This window comes from Grampus griseus, assembly GCF_964374135.1.
Source record: "Grampus griseus genome assembly, chromosome: X".
Classification (NCBI taxonomy): Eukaryota; Metazoa; Chordata; class Mammalia; order Artiodactyla; family Delphinidae; genus Grampus; species Grampus griseus.
In genome coordinates, this window is record NC_138999.1 from 16078309 (window position 1) to 16100621 (window position 22313).

A 22313-nucleotide genomic window follows, 5' to 3' on the forward strand; every position below is an offset into this window, starting at 1 on the left:
GGCCTCACTTTCCCACGCAGGCACCCTCAGGTCTCCGGCGCCTCACCTGCCGGCTGCTTGCTGACGGAAAGATCCCTCAGCCTCGCCCTCTGGCTCTGACACCCAATGGGCGGCCGCGGGCCTCAGGTGGGCGGGGCACGCCCTGGGAGCCGTTCTGGTTGGCCCGCGGCCCGGCGAGGCGCGTGACGTTTCCGTCGCGTCGTGCTGGCGTGAAGTGGTAGCGTCCGCTCCGAGAACCTGAAGGAGACTTGGAGGCACCTGGGCCGCGCTGCTTGGGCCGTTGGGAGTCGCCGCTGCCGCCACTGCCCGCACTCCATGAGGAAGATGCTCGCCGCCGTCTCCCGCGTGTTGTTGGGCGTCGCCCAGAAGCCGGTGAGGTGGCGTGAGCGACCCGGGGTGGGGCGCGAGTGGGCCCGAGGCCGGAGGACGCCAGAGGGCAGGACGAGCGGGCTGAGTGGGCCGGGCGGGCCGGGCCTTGTGGAGCCGCGGGCCTTTGTCCTGCGTCCACGTCGTGCGCTCCGCTCCTGGCCGCGAGGGGAGCGGTGGCTCGGCCCTCGGGCGCCGACTGAGGGAGGGGGAGCTTTACAAGGTCCGTGTGGAGGTCGGGCGCGGCTCCCGGTGCCGGCCTGGTCGGTGCGCTCTGGAAGGGCCCGTTCGTTTACCTCAGAGAAGGGGGCTTTGGGATTCCTCGAGTCTCGAGTTGACCGCCTCTTCCCAGCCCACTCATTTTAAATCTTCCTCTTGACCGGGAACCCGGAGACAGAGTGGCTCCATTCACACTTCAGTTTCACCAGTTACTAGCCCTGTGACCTTGAGTAAGAGGTTTTTGTTTTTTCTTAAAGATCCCCGTGCTCAGTTTCCTCATCTCTAACATGGAGAGATGAGAGTACTTACCCGTGGGGTTGTTTTTTTTTTTTTTTTTTAAATGAGGATGAGAGACGGTGAGGCTTAAACGAGTGACAAATATGTAAACCTTTCCCGGTAGCACCTGGTACATAGTAGGTGCTACCTGTGTTGAACATTGTTATTATCATTTAGGATTTCTGTTGCCTTATTGATTCTCTGTATGGAAGTTCTGTCCATTGATGTGAGTGGGGTGTTAAAGGCTCCTACCAGTACTGTATTCCGGTCAATTTCTCCCTTTATGTCTGTTAGTATTTGTTTTATGTATTTGGGTGCTCCTATATTAGGTTCATATATGTTGACGGGTGTAAAATCATTATATAGTGTTCTTTATCTTTCTTTATGCTATTTGTTTTAAAGTGTATTTTGTCTGATATGAGTATTGCAACCCCTGCTTTCTTGTCATTTCCGTTTGCATTCCCTCACTTTCAATCTTTGTGTGTCCTTTGTCCTAAAGTGGGTGTCTTGTAGGCAGCATATTTTAGGCTCTTGGTTTTTTTTTAATCCAGTCTGCCACTCTGTGTCTTTTGATTGGAGCATTACTGACATTTAAGATAATTATTGATATGTATGTATTCATTGCCATTTTAAACCTTGTTTTCCAGTTTATTCTATGTTTCCTCTTTGTTCCTTTCTTTTTGTGGTTTGAGGATTTCCTTTTATTTTATGCTTGTGTTTTCTTTCTGGTTTTTGTGAATCTATGTATGTTTTTGACTTGCAGTTGCCCTGTTTTTCAAGTATGTGAACCCCTTCCTGTATCTGTTTGCTTTAGACTGGTAGTCATATAGGCTCAAATGCATTCTAAAAAAACAAATGTACATTTTGTCACTCTCCTTCCCCACATCTTATGATTTTGATGTCTTTTTTTTTTTTTTTGCGGTACGCGGGCCTCTCACTGCTGTGGCCTCTCCCGTTGCGGAGCACAGGCTCCGGACGCGCAGGCTCAGCGGCCATGGCTCACGGGCCCAGCCGCTCCGCGGTATGTGGGATCTTCCCGGACCGGGGCACGAACCCGTGTCCCCTGCATCGGCAGGCGGACTCTCAACCACTGCGCCACCAGGGAAGCCCCCCTCCCCCTTTTTTTTTTTTTTTCCCCCATACGTGGGCCCCTCACTGTTGTGGCCTCTCCCGTTGCGGAGCACAGGCTCCGGACGCGCAGGCTCAGCGGCCATGGCTCATGGGCCTAGCCGCTCCGCGGCATGTGGGATCTTCCCGGACCGGGGCACGAACCCGCGTCCCCTGCATCGGCAGGCGGACTCTCAACCACTGCGCCACCAGGGAAGCTCTTGATGTCCTTTTGATTACATCTTCATGTTTATCCTTCTGCTGTTCCTTGTGTTTATCATCACTTTCACAAATAGGTTTTTTTGTTTTTGTTTTGATCTGTATAGTGGCTAATTTAAGTGATTTACTTTCCAATTGTGACTTCCTCCTTCCTATATCTTCTTTTCTATATAGAGAAGAACTTGGAGTATTTCTTTTAGGGTAGGTTTAGTATTGCTGAATTCTTTTAGTTTTTGCGTGTCTGAGAAATTCTTTATTTCTTCTCCTATTCTAAATGATCATCTTGCTGGGTAGCGTATTCTAGGTTGCAGATGTTTCCCTTTCAAGGCTTGAATATATTTTGCCACTCCCTTCTGGCCTGCAGCATTTCTGTAGAGAAATCAGCCGATAGCCTTATGGGGATTCCCTTGTAACTAACACGTTGTTTTTCACTTGCTGCCTTTAAAATCCTCTCTTTAACTTTTGCCATTTTATTATAATGAAATGTCTTGGTGTAGGTCTGTTTGGTTCATCTTGTTGGGACCCTCTGTGCTTCCTGTATCTGGATATCTGCTTCCTTCTTTAGGCTTGGGAAGTTTTCAGTCATAATTTCTTCAAGTACATTTTCAGTCCCCTTTTCTCTTTCTTCTCCTTCTGGAATCCCTATTATGCGTAGATTGGCACACTTTATATTATCCCATAGGTCTCTTATATTGCTTTCATTTTTTTTCACTTGCCTTTCTGTCTGCTGTTTTGATTGGGTAATTTCCACTATTCTACTTTCGAGATCACTTATTCTTTCTTCTGCATTATTCATTCTGCTATTCATTGCCTTTAGCTCAGCTTTCGTCTCAGCAAATGAAGTTTCTAATTTTTCTTGGCTCCTCTTTCTAGTTTCTAGTTTCTTTTTACAGTACTCTGCATTTCTGTCGATAGCCTTTCTTAAGTCCTTCAGTATTTTCATTATCTCCTTTTTGAACTTGGTATCTACTAGACTGAAACCCTGGTTTCATTGTTTGTTCCTTCAGGGGAATTTTCTTGGTCTTTTAACGGAGAGTAGTTCCTCTGCTTCTTCATTTTGCTTATATTTTTTTTACTCTCTGAATTTAGGAGAAACAGTTATCTACTGTAGTCTTGGAGGGCTACTTATATGCAGGTGCCTCCCTGCGTAGTTTGTGTGGGTTGAATATTTTTTTGGCATGAGGGCTGTTTTTGGTTTGGATTCTTGCCGTCTCTTTCCTCTGCGTGTGCTGGTCGTTATCCCCTTGATAGGGGATGTGCAGGTGCGTGGCCCGCGTGTGCTCCCGGGGAGGGTGGGGGCAGTGGTGGGTGCCCAGTCACGGGACCCTTGGCAGCTGCAGTGGTCTGCATCCGCCTCTGGAGTCCGAGATGGCAGTGGCGGCTCGAGTCCGCCCCCCGGAGCTCGTGTAGGTGGTGCCCTGCTGCCTGAGAGTGCGCGCACGGAGAAAGAAGCTCCTATGGCGGTCCCACCTCTCTCTTCGTGCACCCCCCAACAATGGCCCCTTGCCTTTCTGAAGGGCCCAAGCTTCTTCCCGTATTCCCTCAGTTATAGTGCACCACACTCCAGCCCCCTCAGGCTGTCGTCTCCACGTAGCCAACTCCAGTCCTCTCCCTGGGTCTGACCTCCGAAGCCCAAACCTCAGCACGCAGCCCTTGCCCAGCCCAGTGGAGGAGCTTCTCAAGCTGGGGAGTGCAAGGTCGTGGTACCAACCGTCTGTGTAGGTCTCTCTCCGCTTTGCTTTCCGCAGACCAGTTGCTGCACGCTCCTCCGAGGTTCCGAAGCTCCACCTCTGTCCTGGGTGATATCTCTACCAGTGAGGGGACTTCTCAGGGTGTGGAAACCTTTTCTTTTTCACAGCTCCCTCCCAGGGGCGCAGGTCCTGTCCTGATTGCCTTCTCTCTTTTTTTTTCTTTTTTCTTTTGTCCTGCCCAGTTATGTGGAGATTTTCTTGCCCTCTTGGGTGTCTGAGGTCTTCTGGCAGAGCTCAGTAGATGTTCTGTGAGAACCGTTCCACACGTAGATGTATTTTTGGTGTATTGATACTTGTGGGAGAAGGTGAGCTCCACGTCCTACTCCTCCACCATCTTGATCCAAATCTCCCTCACACTTCTTTTTTTTTGTTTTGTTTTGTTTTATTTTTATTTATTTTATTTGTTTATTACTTTTGGCTGCGTTGGGTCTTCGTTGCTGCGCGTGGGCTTTCTCCAGTTGCAGCGAGCGGGGGCTACTCTTCGTTGTGGTGCGCGGGCTTCTCACTGCGGTGGCTTCTCTTGTTGCGGAGCACGGGCTCTAGGCGCACGGGCTTCAGTAGTTGTGGCACACGGGCTCAGTAGTTGTGGCTCGTGGGCTCTAGAGCACAGGCTCAGTAGTTGTGGCGCATGGGCTTAGTTTCTCGTGGCATGTGGGATCTTCCCGGGCCAGGGCTCGAACCCGTGTCCCCTGCACTGGCAGGCAGATTCCTAACCACTGTACCACCGGGGAAGCCCCGAAGCTCAGGTTCTTGATGTCTCATCGCAGAAAGAAGTCAGTGAGAGACAAAGTGATAGGTAAGAAGTGGATTTATTTAGAGAGAAACAGACTCCACAGAGTGTGGGCCATCTCAGAAGGTGAGAAAGGCCCCCCCCCAACTTCTGATACGACTTTTAGCTTAACTTTCGCTTAATGTGGCTCCTTTCACCCATTGTATCAGCGAATCTTACTATTTTTGAGATTCATAGTAATGAAATGGGAGAAAGTATCTAAGTAGCTTTCTGACAGTCAAAATCTTTGACCTTACCTTCTTGCTCTTTATTATGTAGAACTGTCATTGTTTCTTGTTAGGAATTTAGGATGGAGAAAGAGAATTTTTCCTTTTCTTGGTTACTGTTGCTTGACTGGTTTGGTCGTTAGTTTTCAGTCTCCAAAATGCAGTTTCTGTAGTTGTATCTGGAGATTTATTTTTCAAGACAAGATATATACATTTCTAGCCCCCCAAAACCATTTAACTGTCAAAAATAACATATCCATTTCATGATTGCCGAACATAACGTTTTGTTTGTCACCTCATACTTCTCAACTTTTCTTCTTCCCAAATTTCTCAATTTTTTTCACTTATTCTTAGATGTATTGGACTCTCTCAATCTCTTAACTTAACTGAAGCATTTGTCTCTAGCAGTTCAACTTTTTTTCTCCAGCAATGTCATGGTTTTTGTTGGCTTTATTGGATAATGGTATATTGATGGGTGAAGAGATCACTAGATAATAGCTTTCTGCCTGTTGGCTTGTACACTTAGCAGATCAACCTTACCCCTTCTCACCAAGATCAAGACCATTGCTACAGGTTGGATGGTAAGGTAACACACTGTATGAACATATCAAAAGTACTTTTTGTGGGGTCTGAAGAATGCTCTTCAAGTCTGCATGAGAAGAAGTCATATTGGTTTACGTATGCGTGACGTGGCAGAATGTGGCTAAAGTAGTACAGTCCTCCTAACTGATTAAATGTTTGTGGTCTAACCTGGACCTTAGCCATCACACAGAGTACTATTGCTGTGAGCAGAGTGAAAAGGAAACATTTCTGGCAGCTTTTTACCCGCGCCCCTTCCCCCCACCAAACAGTGACAGCCACCTGAACATCAACAAGGGAGCACTGGGGATTTCCATGGCGGTTCAATGGTTAAGATTCTGCGCTTCCAATGCAGGGGGCGCAGGTTTGATCCCTGGTTGGGGAACTAAGATCCCACATGCTGTGCGGCGTGGCCAAAAAAAAAAAAAAGGGAGCACTGGGATTCTTCGGCGGCCGTGCGGGTTTGAGGAGGCAGCTCGTGGGGGTGAGGTGCTTAAGGTGAGGTGACACAGACCTTGGAGCCAGATTTGCTGGGTTTGTACCCCAGCCCCAACAGTTAAGTGCTCTATGGTTTGGGCAACTCAGGTAGCATGAATCTCATCAGCACCGAGAGAAAAGCTTCACTGAAAACTCATTGCAGGTCCCACCCCCTCAACTCAGATGGCAACAGTGCAGTCAGAGGCCTGCCCCTCTAAGCCTCAGAATAGGAATTCTGTAGCAATAGGAATTGAGGTTAAAACACAGATGCCACCAATCTGCATACCAAATGGCATGAGTCAATGACACCAGCTCCGAGATCTGTTTTGAGCCCAAGCAATGGTCCAAGTTGCACATAGGTCACCTTGCTTGATCTAACAACAGATCAACCTCAGAGGCATTTTTATCAGAATTTCACCCACTGAAAAAACAGCTGGCTAATCTGTTTTTTTCCCAGTAATAAATGAGAAGCTTTTATTTTATTTTTTTAAAATTTTGAATTTTATTTATTTTTTTATACAGCAGGTTCTTAATTAGTCATCAGTTTTATACACATCAGTGTATACCTGTGAATCCCAATCACCCAATTCATCACACCACCATCCCCACCCCACCGCGGCTTTCCCCCCTTGGTGTCCATACGTTTGTTCTCTACATCTGTGTCTCAACTTCTGCCCTGCAAACCGGTTCATCTGTACCATTTTTCTAGGTTCCACATACATGTGTTAATATACGATACTTGTTTTTCTCTTTCTGACTTACTTCACTCTGTATGACAGTCTCTAGATCCATCCACGTCTCAACAAATGACCCAATTTCATTCCTTTTTATGGCTGAGTAATACTCCGTTGTATATATGTATCACAACTTCTTTATCCATTCGTCTGTTGATGGGCATTTAGGTTGCTTCCATGACCTGGCTATTGTAAATAGTGCTGCAATGAACACTGGGGTGCATGTGTGTTTCAGAATTATGGTTTCCTCTGGGTATATGCCCAGTACTGGGATTGCTGGATCATATGGTAATTCTATTTTGAGTTTTTTTTTTTTTTGCGGTACGCGGGCCTCTCACTGTTGTGGCCTCTCCCGTTGCGGAGCACAGGCTCCGGACGCGCAGGCTCAGCGGCCATGGCTCACGGGCCCAGCCGCTCTGCGGCATGTGGGATCTTCCCAGACCAGGGCACAAACTTGCGTCCCCTGCATCGGCAGGCAGACTCTCAACCACTGCACCACCAGGGAAGCCCTATTTTTAGTTTTTTAAGGATCCTGCATACTTTTCTCCATAGTGGCTGTATCAATTTACATTCCCACCAACAGTGCAAGAGAGTTCCCTTTTCTCCACACCCTCTCCAGCATTTGTTGTTTGTAGATTTTCTGATGATGCCCATTCTAACTGGTGTGAGGTGATACCTCATTGTAGTTCTGATTTGCCTTTCTCTAATAATTAGTGAGGTTGAGCAGCTTTTCATGTGCTTCTTGGCCATGTGTATGTCTTCTTTGGAAAAATGTCTATTTAGGTCTTCTGTCCATTTTTGGGTTGGGTTGTTTGTTTCTTTAATATTGAGCTGCATGAGCTTTTTATATATTTTGGAGATTAATCCTTTGTTGATTCATTTGCACATATTTTCTTCCATTCTGCGGGTTGTCTTTTCATCTTGTTTGTGGTTTCCTTTGCTGTGCAAAAGCTTTGAAGTTTCATTAGGTCCCATTTGTTTATTTTTGTTTTTATTTCCATTACTCTAGGAGGTGGATCAAAAACGATCTTGCTGTGATTTATGTCAGAGAGTGTTCTTCCTATGTTTTCCTCTAAGAGTTTTATAGTGTCCAGTCTTACATTTAGGTCTCTAATCCATTTTGAGTTTTTTTTTTTGTTTATGGTGTTAGGGAGTGTTCTGATTTCATTCTTTTACATGTAGCAGTCCAGTTTTCCCAGCACCACTTATCGAAGAGACTATCTTTTCTCCATTGTATATCCTTGCCTCCTTTGTTGTAGATTAATTGACCATAGGTGTGTGGGTTTATCTCTGGGCTTTCTATCTTGTTTCATTGATCTCTGTTTCTGTTTTTGTGCCAGTACCATATTGTCTTGATTACTGTAGCTTTGTAGTATAGTCTGAAGTCAGGGAGTCTGATTCCGCCAGCTCCGTTTTTTTCCCTCAAGACTGCTTTGGCTATTTGGAGTCTTTAGTGTCTCCATACAAATTTTAAGTTTTTTGTTCTAGCTCTGTAAAAAATGCCATTGGTAATTTGATAGGGATTGCATTGAATCTGTAGATTGCTTTGGGTAGTATAGTCATTTTCACAATATTGATTCTTCCAATCCTAGAACATGGTATATCTCTCCATCTGTTGGTGTCATTTTTAATTTCTTTCATCAGTGTCTTATAATTTTCTGCATACAGGTCTTTTGTCTGCCTAGGTAGGTTTATTCTTAGGTATTTTCGTCCTTTTGTTGCAATGGTAAATGGGAGTGTTTCCTTAATTTCTCTTTCATATTTTTCATCATTAGTGTATAGGAATGCAAGAGATTGCTGTGCATTAATTTTGTATCCTGCTACTTTACCAGATTCATTGATTAGCTCTAGTAGTTTTCTGGTAGCATCTTTAGGATTCTCTATGTATAGTATCATGTCATCTGCAGACAGTGACAGTTTTACTTCTTCTTTTCCAATTTGTATTTGTTTTCTTTCTTTTTCTTTTCTGATTGCTGTGGCTAGGACTTCCAAAACTATGTTGAATAATGGTGGTGAGAGTGGACATCCTTGTCTTGTTCCTGATCTTAGAGGAAATGCTTTCAGTTTTTCACCACTGAGAATGATGTTTGCTGTGCATTTGTCATATATGGCCTTTATTATGTTGAGGTAGGTTCCCTCTATGCCTACTTTCTGGAGAGTTTTTTGTTTGTTTGTTTGTTTTTTTGCTGTGTATGATCCTTTTAATGTGTTGTTGGATCCTATTTGCTAGTATTTTGTTGAGGATCTTTGCATCTATATTCATCAGTGATATTGGTCAGTAATTTTCTTTTTTTGTAGTATCCCTGTCTGGTTTTGGTATCAGGGTGATGGTGGCCTCATAGAATGAGTTTGGGAGTGTTCCTTCCTCGGCAATGTTTTCGAAGAGTTTGAGAAGGATGGGTGTTAGCTCTTCTCTGAATGTTTGATAGAATTCACCTGTAAAGCCATCTGGTCCTGGACTTTTGTTTGTTGGAAGATTTTTAATCACAGTTTCAACTTCATTACTTGTGATTGGTCTGTTCATATTTTCTATTCCTTCCTGGTTCAGTCTTGGAAGGTTATACCTTTCTAAGAATCTGTCCATTTCTTCCAGGTTGTCCATTTTATTGGCATAGAGTTGCTTGTAGTAGTCTCTTAGGATGCTTTGTATTTCTGCAGTGTCTGCTGTAACTTCTCGTTTTTCATTTCTAATTTTATTGATTTGAGTCCTCTCCCTCTTTTTCTTGATGAGTCTGGCTAATGGTTTATCAGTGTTGTTTATCTTCTCAAAGAACCAGCTTTTCGTTTTATTGATCTTTGCAATTGTTTTCTTTGTTTCTATTTTATTTATTTCTGCTCTGATCTTTATGATTTCTTTCCTTCTGCTAACTTTGGGTTTTGTTTGTTCCTCTTTCTCTAGTTCCTATAGGTGTACGGTTAGATTGTTTATTTGAGATTTTTTCTTGTTTCTTGAGGTAGGCTTGTATAGCTATAAACTTCCCTTTTAGAAATGCTTTTGCTGCATCCCATAGGTTTTGGATCACCGTGTTTTTCATTGTCATTTGTCTCTAGGTATTTTTTGATTTCCTGTTTGATTTCTTCAGTGATCTCTTGGTTTTTTAGTAACGTCTTGTTTAGCCTCCATGTGTTTGTGTTTCTTACGTTTTTTTCCCTGGAATTCATTTCTAGTCTCATAGTGTTGTGGTCAGAAAAGATGCTTGATATGATTTCAGTTTTCTTAAATCTGCTGAGGCTGGACTTGTGACCCAAGATGTGATCTGTCCTGGAGAATGTTCCTTGCGCACTTGAGAAGAAAGTGTAATCTGCTATTTTTGGATGGAATGTCCTATAAATATCAATTAAATCTATCTGGTGTATTGTGTCATTTAAAGCTTCTGTTTCCTTATTTATTTTCATTTTGGATGATCTGTCCATTGGTGTGAGGTGTTAAAGTCCCCCACTGTTGTGTTCCTGTCGATTTCCTCTTTTATAGCTGTTAGCAGTTGCCTTATGTATTGAGGTGCTCCTATGTTGGGTGCATGTATATTTATAATTGTTATATATTTTTCTTGGATTGATCCCTTGATCATTATGTAGTGTCCTTCCTTGTCTCTTGTAATATTATTTTAAAGTCTATTTTGTCTGATATGAGAATTGCTACTCCAGCTTTCTTTTGGTTTCCATTTGCATGGAATATCTTTTTCCATCCTGTCACTTTCAGTCTGTATGTGTCCCTAGGTGTGAAGTGAGTCTCTTGTAGCCAGCACATATATGGGTCTTGTTTTTGTATCCATTCAGCAAGCCTGTGTCTCTTGGTGGGAGCATTTAATCCATTCATGTTTAAGGTAATTATCCATATGTATGTTCCTATGACCATTTTCTTAATTGTTTTGGGTTTGTTTTTGTAGGTCCTTTTCTTCCCGTGTGTTTCCCACTTAGAGAAGTTCCTTTAGCATGTGTTGTAGAGCTTGTTTGGTGGTGCTGAATTCTCTTAGCTTTTGCTTGTCTGTAAAGCTTTTGATTTCTCCACCGAATCTGAATGAGATCCGTGCTGGGTAGAGTAATCTTGGTTGTAGGTTCTTCCCTTTCATCACTTTAAATATGTCATTGCACTCCTTCTGGCTTGTAGAGCTTCTGCTGAGAAATCAGCTGTTAACCTTATGGGAGTTCCCTTGTATGTTATTTGTTGTTTTTCCCTTGCTGCTTTCAGTAATTTTTCTTTGTCTTTAATTTTTGCCAATTTGATTACTACGTGTCTCGGCGTGTTTCTCCTTGGGTTTATCCTGTATGGGACTGTCTACGATTCCTGGACTTGGGTGGCTATTTCCTTTCCCATGTTAGGGAAGTTTTCAACTATAATCTCTTCAAATATTTTCTCTGGTTCTTTCTCTCTCTTCTCCTTCTGGGACCCTTATAATGTGAATGTTGTCATGTTTCATGTTGTCCCAGAGGTCTCTTAGGCTGTCTTCATTTCTTTTCGTTCTTTTTTCTTTAGTCTGTTCCGCAGCCGTGAATTCCACCATTCTGTCTTCCAGGTCACTTATCCGTTCTTCTGCCTCAGTTATTCTGCTATTGATTCTTTCTAGTGTTGTCTTCATTTCAGTTATTGTATTGTTTATCTCTGTTTGTTCTGTAATACTTCTAGGTCTTTGTTAAACACTTCTTGCATCTTCTCTATGTTCGCCGCATTCTTTTCCCGAGGTCCTGGATCATCTTCACTATCATTATTCTGAACTCTTTTTCTGGAAGGTTGCCTATCTCCACTTCATTTAGTTGTTTTTCTGGGGTTTTATGTTGTTTCTTCATCTGGTATATAGCCCTCTGCCTTTTCATCTTGTCTTTCTTTCTGTGGATGTGGTTTTTGTTCCACAGGCTGCAGGATTGTAGTTGTTCTTGCTTCTGCTGTCTGACCTCTCGAGAAGCATTTATTATTTCAAAAAAAAAAAAAAAAAAAAAGGAAGGGAGTTGTAGAGAACATCTTCCTTCTGGTGCTCTTCGAATCATAAAACATCCCTCAAATCTTTTGTTTTTTTTAAGTCAGGGAATGCTAAGTATCTTTTCTTTTGTCTTGTACATTTCTCACTAAGGTGTCTATTTCATGCTTTGTGTAGTTTAAAATATTTTTCTTATAGTACCGTTTCATAGAGAAGTGATTTGCCTGAAATAGGAGTTGAATCATAGTTTTATTTGAAGAACTATTCTGAAAGTAAAGCATTAGCTTGCTCAACGTATGTGGTTATGACTAAGAATAGCATAAACATACCCCACGGATTATCTGGTCTCTTCGATTTGGCCATTAACTTCATTACATTTTCACTGTAATTTCTTTGAAAACAAAGTGACTATATAGACGGGTTTCTGCAGTTTGCCTTTAGATGGGGGTACCATCATGTTTCTTTGGCCAAAGCATGGATTCCTTTTGGAGGACAAGATCCCAACACAGTGAACAGAATGGAAGATAAGCCCATGAATGTGTTAGGGCTCTTAGAGTTCTAGGACTGCATCCTGATAACTGATTAATAAGAATAATAACTCAAAAATAACCGACAATAAAAAGCACTGATATACTTGTATATTTTGATCTTTCAAGGCAAGCAGAGTGCTGGTGGCATCCCGTAATTTTGCAAATGATGCTACATTTGAAATTAAGGTAAGAGGTGTTTTGCTTCGTGTTAAATTTTTTTCCACAGGTACACTTTGATATATAGTTTTACCTCTGCAGTACAGCATTTTGATATTCATGTTTTTCACCATTTTATTCCAAATGTTCTAGAATCGAAGATTCAGAGAAGTTAGCAAAAATTAGAATTTACTCCTTTTGTGTAGCAGGTTTTTGGTAGTTTGGAGCAGGAGAGCAAGCTAAAAAGATTGAAGACCTACTCTAAGACTTGAAATGTGGTTTGGTAACATGTTTGAATAAGAAGATTCTTAGAATGCTTCTTTGAAAGTTTGTCTTTCAACCTGTAACTCAGTTGACTTCTAGGGGTTTTCAGTGAAAGTCATCTTAGAAAGACTTCCTTTCTCCAAAACCCCATCTCATTGCACAGTCAGTTTTATGAAGGAATCAGAAGCAATATGCAGCATTTCTGATGTGCTCGCCTGCTGGTTTTCAAGTTCAGTATTTGCTGGTTTTCGATTTAAATATTTCGAGTTAGATCTTAGAGTGGGTTGGCAGTGTTTACATTGTAGTGACTGAGAGATAACTGTCTGATTCCATTTCAGAAATGTGATCTTCACCGGCTGGAAGAGGGCCCTCCTGTCACTACGGTGCTCACCAGGGAGGATGGGCTCAAATACTACAGGATGATGCAGACTGTTCGTCGAATGGAGTTAAAAGCAGATCAGCTATATAAACAGAAAATTATTCGTGGTTTCTGTCACTTGTGTGATGGTCAGGTGGGTGGTAGTTTTGTAGTGAAACTGTGTTACTTAGGAATTGAAGTATGGTGTGTGTTTATCGGCTTTTACCCTGCTTTATCTGTCTGAAGGATTTGAGGCTGGTATTTTAGAATAAACATGAGAATGCTGAGACCTGCTAGGAAGCTTATGCTAAAGAATTGACTCCTGTATCATATTGCTGACTTCCTGTGCCTTTATAGCATTATGATCACCTGTACTGAGTATACTTTTGGGGGAAGGGTTTTTGTTTTGTTTTTTGTTTTGTAGGTTTAGGCCAAGGTTTGTGAAATCAAATGCCTACCAGGGACCAGTTAGGTAGAATACATGAGTGAAGGCTGCCAGCTGTATGAAGTATCGAGAAAGGTGACAGGGACTAGTGGTGAAGTGGAACAGACGGGGCCCACCCGCAGGGGTAGTCATAACTGGCTGGTAGTCCAGCCAGTTGGTGCCATGTGGAAATACGGGGCTAATGCTTCCTGTTGCTGATGTCTTCGAGAGAAGACAGACGTCTCTATTTTCATGTGAAATTCCCCAATATTTTAATGTTCACATTTGATTCAGGATTTTTTCACATCACCATACAGGCTTAAAAGAAACGTATCTGTGCATTGCCAGTTTATGGCTCTGGCTTGGGCCTTACCCTCTACTCTGTTTCTGGTGTAAAGTAGAGGTACTTGCTGTTATTAATGAAGAGTTCTACTGGGCCAAATATTTCATAATAGTGTAGGAAACCTTTTAACTAGAAATGGTGTACTGTACTGACTCATTGCCACTTCTTCCTTGAATGCAGGAAGCTTGTTGTGTGGGCCTGGAGGCCGGCATAAACCCCACAGACCATCTGATCACAGCATATCGGGCTCACGGCTTTACGTTTACTCGTGGGCTTTCTGTCCGAGCAATTCTCGCAGAGCTTACAGGTTTGCTATTAATTTACAAAAAGGGGAAATTAAGTTTTCAGATCTCCTATTAAGATGCTAACCGTTTATAAGTTAACATTGAAACCTTTTTGAGGGTTAAAAAAAAAAAGCTGAAACCAAAAAAACCTCTCCCTTTTGGTGCTCTGGTACCTCTATTGTGCTTTTGAGTAAACTGACCATTTTTTGAGGTTGTCTGGCCTCTCAGGTAAAGGTCAGCTCTATAAAATCAGAATAGTGTTTATCACTCAAGCATGCCAATAGAAATCTAGCAAAGAAAGTAAATTGAGTATAAGTATTTCATTGGGTAGAAATTCATTGGGTAGAATCTTCTCAACAGTCCCTTTGTCCCCCTTGACTCTTATGCGAGTGTAGGAGAAATCAGATGTTTGTAACTGGCCAAAAAAAAAAAAAAAGTCTAGGGGACCACACTAACATCTGAAGAAAACTCAGTGATTAGAGAGCTGAAAAAGTTGGAAAGGTCAAGGACATGGGACTGGTCTGACCTTCATTATAAAAGGGCCAGGAGACAAGGAGGACTTGTTTAGGTATTTGCATAGAGGGACAGGTGCTTATGTAGTTGAATCGGTTTCTGAGTTCTAATGGTTGAGCCTCTACGTAAATACTCAGGGTGTGTTTTTGTTTGTTTTATATATTTGGTTTTTGATGTGTCATGTTTGTGTGGTGCCACTTCTAGGACGAAGAGGAGGTTGTGCTAAAGGAAAAGGAGGATCGATGCATATGTACGCCAAGAACTTCTACGGGGGCAATGGCATCGTGGGAGCTCAGGTAGTTGAGGACTAGCATTGTATGATTTTCTGGATTTGGCCCTGGCCCACATCTGTGCAATATTCTGTACTCCAGACAACTTCCCTCTGAAGTACTTCAGTACTTGGGGGGCACGGTGTGCTTTAAATGACCTCTTGCTTCATACCCTATCATTTAATAAATAGATTTGTACAGTGATTTAAAATGTTTCCTTTTATGTACTTGTTATGTTTTATAAGTAAGCAAGAGCCTCTAGCAGTAGAACTATACCTTTGCCGTTTAATTGATATTTAATTGCTTTGTCACATCCTCTTGGCCACACCTCTCTTCCTGCTGTAGACAGTGCTGGCACTGGTACCAGACCAGGAGAAGCAGGTGGTCAGGATCTTAAGGGCCTAGTTTGAATCTAAAGCCAGCTTCTGTGGTTATGCCGTCCTCCTTGTTCTCATCAGTTAGTAAATAATGGACAAGGAACAGCAGAAGATCGTATCTAGATTGTTCGGTTTACTTTCTAATATATTAAGGTTCTAGCATCTGGGTTTTTTGGTTTGTTTTTGGTATTTTTTTTAATCCTTGGTTTCTTTTTCTTTTTTTGGCTTTTCAGGATTAGCAGTTGAATCTCTGAATGCATAAATGTTATTGCTAAATGGTTGACATAGAATACGATAGTAGTTATTCGTGTTACTTTGCTAGTTTGTTTATAATATTGGGGGTAGGGTAAGCAGAGACAGGGTTGGGGTAGGGACAGTGTCATTTCTATCTCACATTCTGGTCAGGAGTTAACATTCAGAGCATTAACTTCTTCCCTCACGGATTTCTGTGGTTCCTTTCTTGGTTGTCCTTAATATTAGGTGCCCCTGGGAGCTGGGATTGCTCTGGCCTGTAAGTATAACGGAAAAGATGAAATCTGTTTGACTTTGTATGGTGATGGCGCTGCTAATCAGGTGAGTATGTGTCTCTTAACATTGCAATAATGATTACAGTGTTATGTCCAAAGTTGAATATTCATAGTTCAGTTTGTGGTGAAGTAGTATATTGCTTACTAGTTGAAATGGCCATTTATCTGGCAAGCTAAAATTTGGTTTTGTGGCCACATTAGAGATTTACATCCTGGCATTGTTTCACAAGCGCTTTATATAGGTGTACTCCTAAGAGTACGCTCACCTTTGCTCTACCTCAGCGCTCCACAGACTCTGTGGGGAAGGACTGATTTACATTTTAATCCTTGGCAAACCAGTTCTTAAACCAGTACCGTAATGTACAGACTCATTCCCCTGAATGCCAAGGCGCTGTCAGACTCCTCTCGCTCTTCTGTCGTGGTCTGAGTAATCACCGGTCCGTGGCTGACACCCTGCCAGGCCCTGCTCTGGATGCCGATTCTCAGACACCGGTTCACTCTGGTCATCCAGAGGGTCTCACAGAATTTATAGTGAAGCACACAACTAGGCAGCCGTAGTACATTCTTACATGTCCATCTTTTCCCGTTGTATTCTCCGCTGCTGCCTTGGCCCTACAGAAGCAAGTAGTAGTACTTGGTTTGTCACTTCCTTAGCGGCAAAAGAGGTGATGGGTTTGCTGCGCTGTGCCCCGCTCCCCCCCAAGCGCACACACTCCTTTGCTTCAGAAGCTTAGTTGTGGGTGAGGCGTTTCATCCTATGGAAGCTTTCTCTGCTGGGTAGAGCAGCAGCTGTTGTGGATGATGAAGTCTAGAGAAAAACAGCAAAATGAAACCACTTGAACTTTTATACATACTTCCAGGGTCAGATATTCGAAGCTTACAATATGGCGGCTTTGTGGAAATTGCCTTGTATTTTCATCTGTGAGAATAACCGCTATGGGATGGGAACATCTGTGGAGAGAGCAGCAGCCAGCACTGATTACTACAAGAGAGGCGACTTCATTCCTGGGCTGAGGGTAAGGACACCTGTTGTAGAGCTGGAGCTACACCCTCAGGGCCTGCGGGGCCCAGGCACTCTGTCAAGTGCCCTTGAAGATCTCAGAGAGATCAAAGAGTTCTGTTTTCTTAGTGGATGAACAGGTCATGTAAGATGAAAATGGTTTTAGGCAGTTGGATTTATGCTCTGCCCCTTTCCTTTTTATTTTTAAAATGTTATTGAAGTATAGTTGATTTACAATGTTGTGTTTATTTAATCTTTCCCATTTATTAATAGGTAGATGGAATGGATATCCTGTGTGTCCGGGAGGCCACAAGGTTTGCAGCTGCCTATTGTAGAGCTGGAAAGGTAAGATTTTTCTTGTAGGCCTCTAGGCTAGAGATTTCTAATGACATTTATCTGTCTTAAAGTTAAAAGAATGCCCCCTGTGTCTATTGTAGCAATATAGGAGTAGCTGCTAATTGAGGTGTAAAAGATAGAAGCTGGGTCCAGTTAAGCGAATCGGGTCCCTTCATATAAATAACATGGTCTTGATAGCTCACGTCTTGGGAAACATTCCATGTTTGCCCCATTTGGGGTAAATCTTGCCTTGCAGTGCTCCCTCAGCATTCTGCCTCTGTCTTCATTGTGACGATCTGTTTTGCCTTTTGGTTTGGTTAATTACGTGCTTCTAACTCTTCCACCCCCCGCCCCCCGCCATCAATCATAAGCCCCTTGAGTGAACAGACTGGGGACTCCTGCAGTGCCCTGCACAGAACTTTGCTTATGTAAAATAGGCATCCAGTATAAGTTTGTCTTTTGTAAATCAAATAATACGTTTAAATTATGTAGTCTTAGTCTTGCTGTTTCAGTCCTAAGAACCTTGACCCTTCCAGTTATAGCAGTGGAGGGAGAAGGGAACAGTGAGATTGGCCTAAAAAGAGGCTTACATGCCATCTGAGCTGGTGGAAAGATGTTCTTCTCCCTAAATCAGTGTTTCACAGCCCAGAAAGCAGGCCCCTGAGGTTTACCCTTCAGTGACTTCCCCCACGTACGTGTTTGGGCAGTAGTGCAAATAAGATTGGGCTGGCAGTGATGAAAATGGAAGAGAGGGTGAAGAGGGGAGGGAGCTGTAGAACGGTTGAACAAGAAAAAAATGAGATGACTGCGATGGCAGGTTGGTGGCAGTGGGCTCACTGGTCTGTATCAGGACTCTGAGACTAGGGGGTCCACGCCCTGGGTGGTGGGTATCATCATCCCCCCCCCCCCCAGTTCCTGAAAGAATATGTGGCATCCAACAGTATGTGGAAACAGGATCAGTAGTTTGTAGTGTGTTGACTGTCTCAGCCTGAGCAAAGCCTGATCTTGGAATTAGGGGAGGGTCTGGAAAACCCCCTTTATCACCATCCCCTTAGCCTAACCAGCCGTGCTTCCAAATGGCTACGGGATGATTAACAATCAATAGGTGACAGTTATTGAGAGATGATAGGTCAGGCAATGTGCTAAGCACTTAGGTATTACCGTTTTTAATCGGCGCACCTCTGAGCTGGGTTAATTACTGTTCTGTAGATGAAGAAACTGAGGTATGTAGCTACTATAGAGTACAGCCAGAACTGGAACCCAAGCACTTGGATTCCATCTCCCGCCCTCTTTTAACTACTACACCAAACTGCCCAAGGATCCTAGATCCACCCCATTCCCCTCTGTTCAAAGTTGTTTTCTAAAAGGGGGCTGGTGTAGCATGAGCAAGCTACCTCGTGGTAGCCGGGCTCTCCCAGTCGCAGGATCAGCACCTGCCAACTTTCTGTTACACAGTAGCTAGATCTCTGTGAAGCAGGATTGGTTGCTGTCCCCTACGAAACACTGCATGAAGTGGGTGTGACGTAGAAAGTCATCTATCCAGCCTCTCTTCATGTGTGCATGGAAGTGGAGAAGGACGAGAGGACTAGAGGTTTGCTTTTCATCTTACGTTGTTAAGGTTTATGTTAGTGTTTTTCTCTAGCCTTGATCAGAATGCTTATAGATGATTTCCCCTGTGACTGGGGGGGAGGGGGGTGGGCAGAAAGACTAGCATATTAACCGTGAAGATAAATGCCATCCCCGCTTTCTGATAGGCTTTTCTTAATTAAATCTATGCTGTGCTTAAAGAATTATATATCAAATGCAATTCTGGTGAAATAGAACCCATTGACATTACATAAAGAATTGTCTGCCTTTTTGATTCAAAATATGCTGTGGGGGGGGTGGCTTTTATTAATAAGTTCCTGTTAAAAATAAGGAGGATGGGGCTTCCCTGGTGGCACGGTGGTTGAGAGTCCACCTGCCGGTGCAGGGGACGCAGGTTCGTGTCCCGGTCCGGGAGGATCCCACATGCCGCGGAGCGGCTGGGCCTGTGAGCCATGGCCGCTGAGCCTGTGCTCTGCAACGGGATGAGGCCACAGCAGTGAGAGGCCCGAGTACCGCAAAAAAAAAAAAAAAAAAAAAAGAGAATGAAACATGCAATAAATAGGTAATAGAAATGAGAATCAACTAAGAAGAAATTCTTAACTCAGATCTGATGAAGGTATTTGATCCTGAAAGGGCGTACATTTGAGGCTGTGGCCATTGTTTCACCTTACCTCCACTGGGTTCTGTTTTAGGGGCCCATACTGATGGAGCTGCAGACTTACCGTTACCATGGGCACAGCATGAGTGATCCTGGAGTCAGGTATGGTCATGGGAAAACTGAGTGTGGTGTCCGAAGTGGATGGGCTTTGAATGGTGCTACTTAGATGAAAAAGCAAAGCATTTCAGTGTGTGTTTGCTTTTGAAGCCAGACACCAGTTGGCTTCATGCATTGATTTAGTAGTTAGTCTGAGCCTGAAAGCCGTGCCTTCCAATAAATTGGTTCCAATATAGAAAGCATTCTGAAAATTCCTCTAGTGTGTACATGCTAGTTAGCATGAGCACCAATAAGAAAACAATTGCAGAGAGGAATTGTTGCATAAAACAGGACTGATGGTAGAGTAGGATACTTGGGGGCATTTACCTTTTGTAGGCATTACCCCAGATTCTCATGGCATATTCCTCTTCTGGCTGGAATGGAGCAAGACCAAGTAGCACGTGGGATATTCCATATGTTGAAATAAATCAGTCAAAAAAAAAGGAGTTTTGTCACCTGGCAACTCCGGCATGTAATGCTGCAGTCCCGGAGTGTGGCATAATTAAGAGTAGATTTAGTCAAAGTAAGCCGTAATAAGTCTTTGAGTATAGAATGAAGGCCTAAGGGAAAATGTTATGAAGAGCAGCTTACATGGAAGAAAGCACTTGGTGTAATTCTGTTCTTAAAAAAATGGTAGAGCCTTTCTTTGCTTTTAGTGTTATTTCAAGTGCTGTAGGACAAGGGTCAGTTGTACAATCAAGAATCGGAAAACCTCCTCTCCAAGTTCTTGCCAGCCACACTGCTCTGTGGTCTTAAGGGAGAAAAGGCAAGGCACATTTTTTTTGTGCTTAGCCTTCTGCTGCCTCAAAGGTTATAGCTATCACCACAGAAAACCATCTCCCCTGCCTCCACCACTACCTTCACGCCCTACCTCTAGATCAAAGTAGCAAATAGAAACTTGGCGCCTGTTGTCAGAATGCCAGAGAAGCCAGGTGAATTGCCATTGTAGAGTTTTCTATAAAGACAGAGCAGCTCTTCCTTACAGAATATTAGGATGAGTTCTTGTATTTTGAAAGTATATAATTCTGCCCTTCTTACGGTGACGTGAGTACTGATGTGCTCCTTCGTCTCAGAAACAGACTGCTGTGTTTCCCAGACTGTCTCTGCTGTGCCGGCACTGTTCTTATCTACTTGTAACTCTGTTTCCCTCCCTCTAGTTACCGTACACGAGAAGAAATTCAGGAAGTTAGAAGTAAGAGTGACCCTATCATGCTTCTCAAGGATAGGATGGTGAACAGCAATCTGGCCAGTGTTGAAGAACTAAAGGTACAGTGACTCTTGATGGTTTAAAAGTAAGTCTGCCTTTGAAGGTTGGCTCTCCTTTTTGAGCAGTTTTTCTCTACACAAGAAGCTGCCACTCGGTAAATTAGGTAAGTAAGTGGGAAAGTACATATTGTATTCGGTTGGCCAAAAATTTTCCGAGCCATGTTGTGGGAAAACCCCGAAGAACTTTTTGGCCAACGCAATATTTTTCACAGGACATTAACCTCCTCCACCATCAGTTCTTCTTTCCTAAAAATATACTGTAGATTTTTAATTCATAAATGTTCCCTCGCCAGGGTATATGTCTTAATGTTGGTATCTGTCCTCCAGAATCCCCTTTCGTGGATCGTTGTGTCATGGTTAACCTAACATTTTCAGTAATAATAGGTATACTGCCAGTACTAGTAGAGAGTTAACAACTAGCAAGAGGTTCCCAGTAGAACAAGTTGGTACCTAAGCTGCTGTCTATTCAAAACATCTCTTGAACTGTAATCTGATTGATTTTTAGGAAATTGATGTTGACGTGAGAAAAGAAATTGAGGATGCTGCCCAGTTTGCTACAGCTGACCCTGAACCACCTTTGGAAGAACTCGGCTATCACATCTACTGCAGCGATCCGCCTTTTGAAGTCCGGGGTGCAAACCAGTGGATCAAGTTTAAGTCCATCAGTTAATGCGAGATGGTACACCTTCAGTTGGGTATTCAGCAGCAACTGTAAGGAATGCTTTGGGTTCTCAACTTTGTTAAAGAGGAAAAAACCCATAGAAAGAAAGTGTAGATTTAGATAGATAGATAGATAGATAGATAGTGTAATTGCATGTGGTTTGTACAGTGTTGCATTAAAAGATACAACGTCTTTTAATGTTATATCTTAAGGATAGTATGGATCTTATTATAAAGGTTATTTTAGTTATATAGGTCTAAAATAGGTAATAAGAGTTTGCTTAACCCTCCTTCAAATTACTTCTTTAAAATAGTTCTATTTGGTTTAGTTGTATACTCGTTTAACAAATACTTTTTTAGTTACTAAAAGGAGAAACAATTCCTTATATGCCTGTCCAACTCTGCCACCTTTTTGTGGGGCGATCATTGTCCTGTCCCTCCCAGTGCCCAGCAGCTTACCTGGTGTACCCTAATGTGCACACACGCCCCCATTTGTGTGCATGTCGGTGCTGAAGCCTGTTCACACTGAACCATCATTTCTCCTTAATAAAACACAATATTTATTATAACCAGGCAGGGGTGGAAGGACAATTCGATTTTTAAATAAGACTACTTCATTTTAAAGGCCAAATAAGTTAGTTTTCTCCATTTATACATTAAGTATAAATATGAAGCTATTTTCTTAATAGTTTTCTATTTACAGTCATATCAAACATTAAATACAAGGCATATTCTTATCAATTTTAAGTGCAATTCCAGTTAATAGTAATGTATGGAATGTGTGATCTAAAACAGTGATTCCCAGCCTTTTTGTTATTTTAAACACCTGTTGTTTCACCTTTCCAGCAGATATTTTTCCATTGAAGTAAATTAAAATTCATTTTTAAGGATTCCCTAATACTCTGGGATGTCAAGACCAGGTTTTACAATCACTGTTTTCACAATACATACAAGTTCTACTCACCTTGAAAACATGTTGATAAATAAAAGGTTGAAATTTTTTCCATAATTCTTTAAAACTTCAAGTT

The 22313-nt window shown here is 42.7% G+C and overlaps 1 protein-coding gene across 1 annotated transcript; it reads left to right on the forward strand.

Annotated features, from left to right (window-relative positions):
- Positions 1-193: 193 nt before the first annotated feature.
- Positions 194-22294, forward strand: PDHA1 (pyruvate dehydrogenase E1 subunit alpha 1). The gene is made up of 11 exons (XM_082680872.1): positions 194-372; positions 12294-12353; positions 12926-13099; positions 13893-14019; positions 14714-14805; positions 15636-15728; positions 16543-16698; positions 16956-17027; positions 19298-19365; positions 20517-20625; positions 21131-22294. Exons 1-11 carry the CDS (start codon positions 316-318, stop codon positions 21293-21295), a joined length of 1173 nt encoding a protein of 390 aa, XP_082536998.1. The 5' UTR covers positions 194-315; the 3' UTR covers positions 21296-22294.
- The last annotated feature ends 19 nt before the right edge of the window (positions 22295-22313 follow it).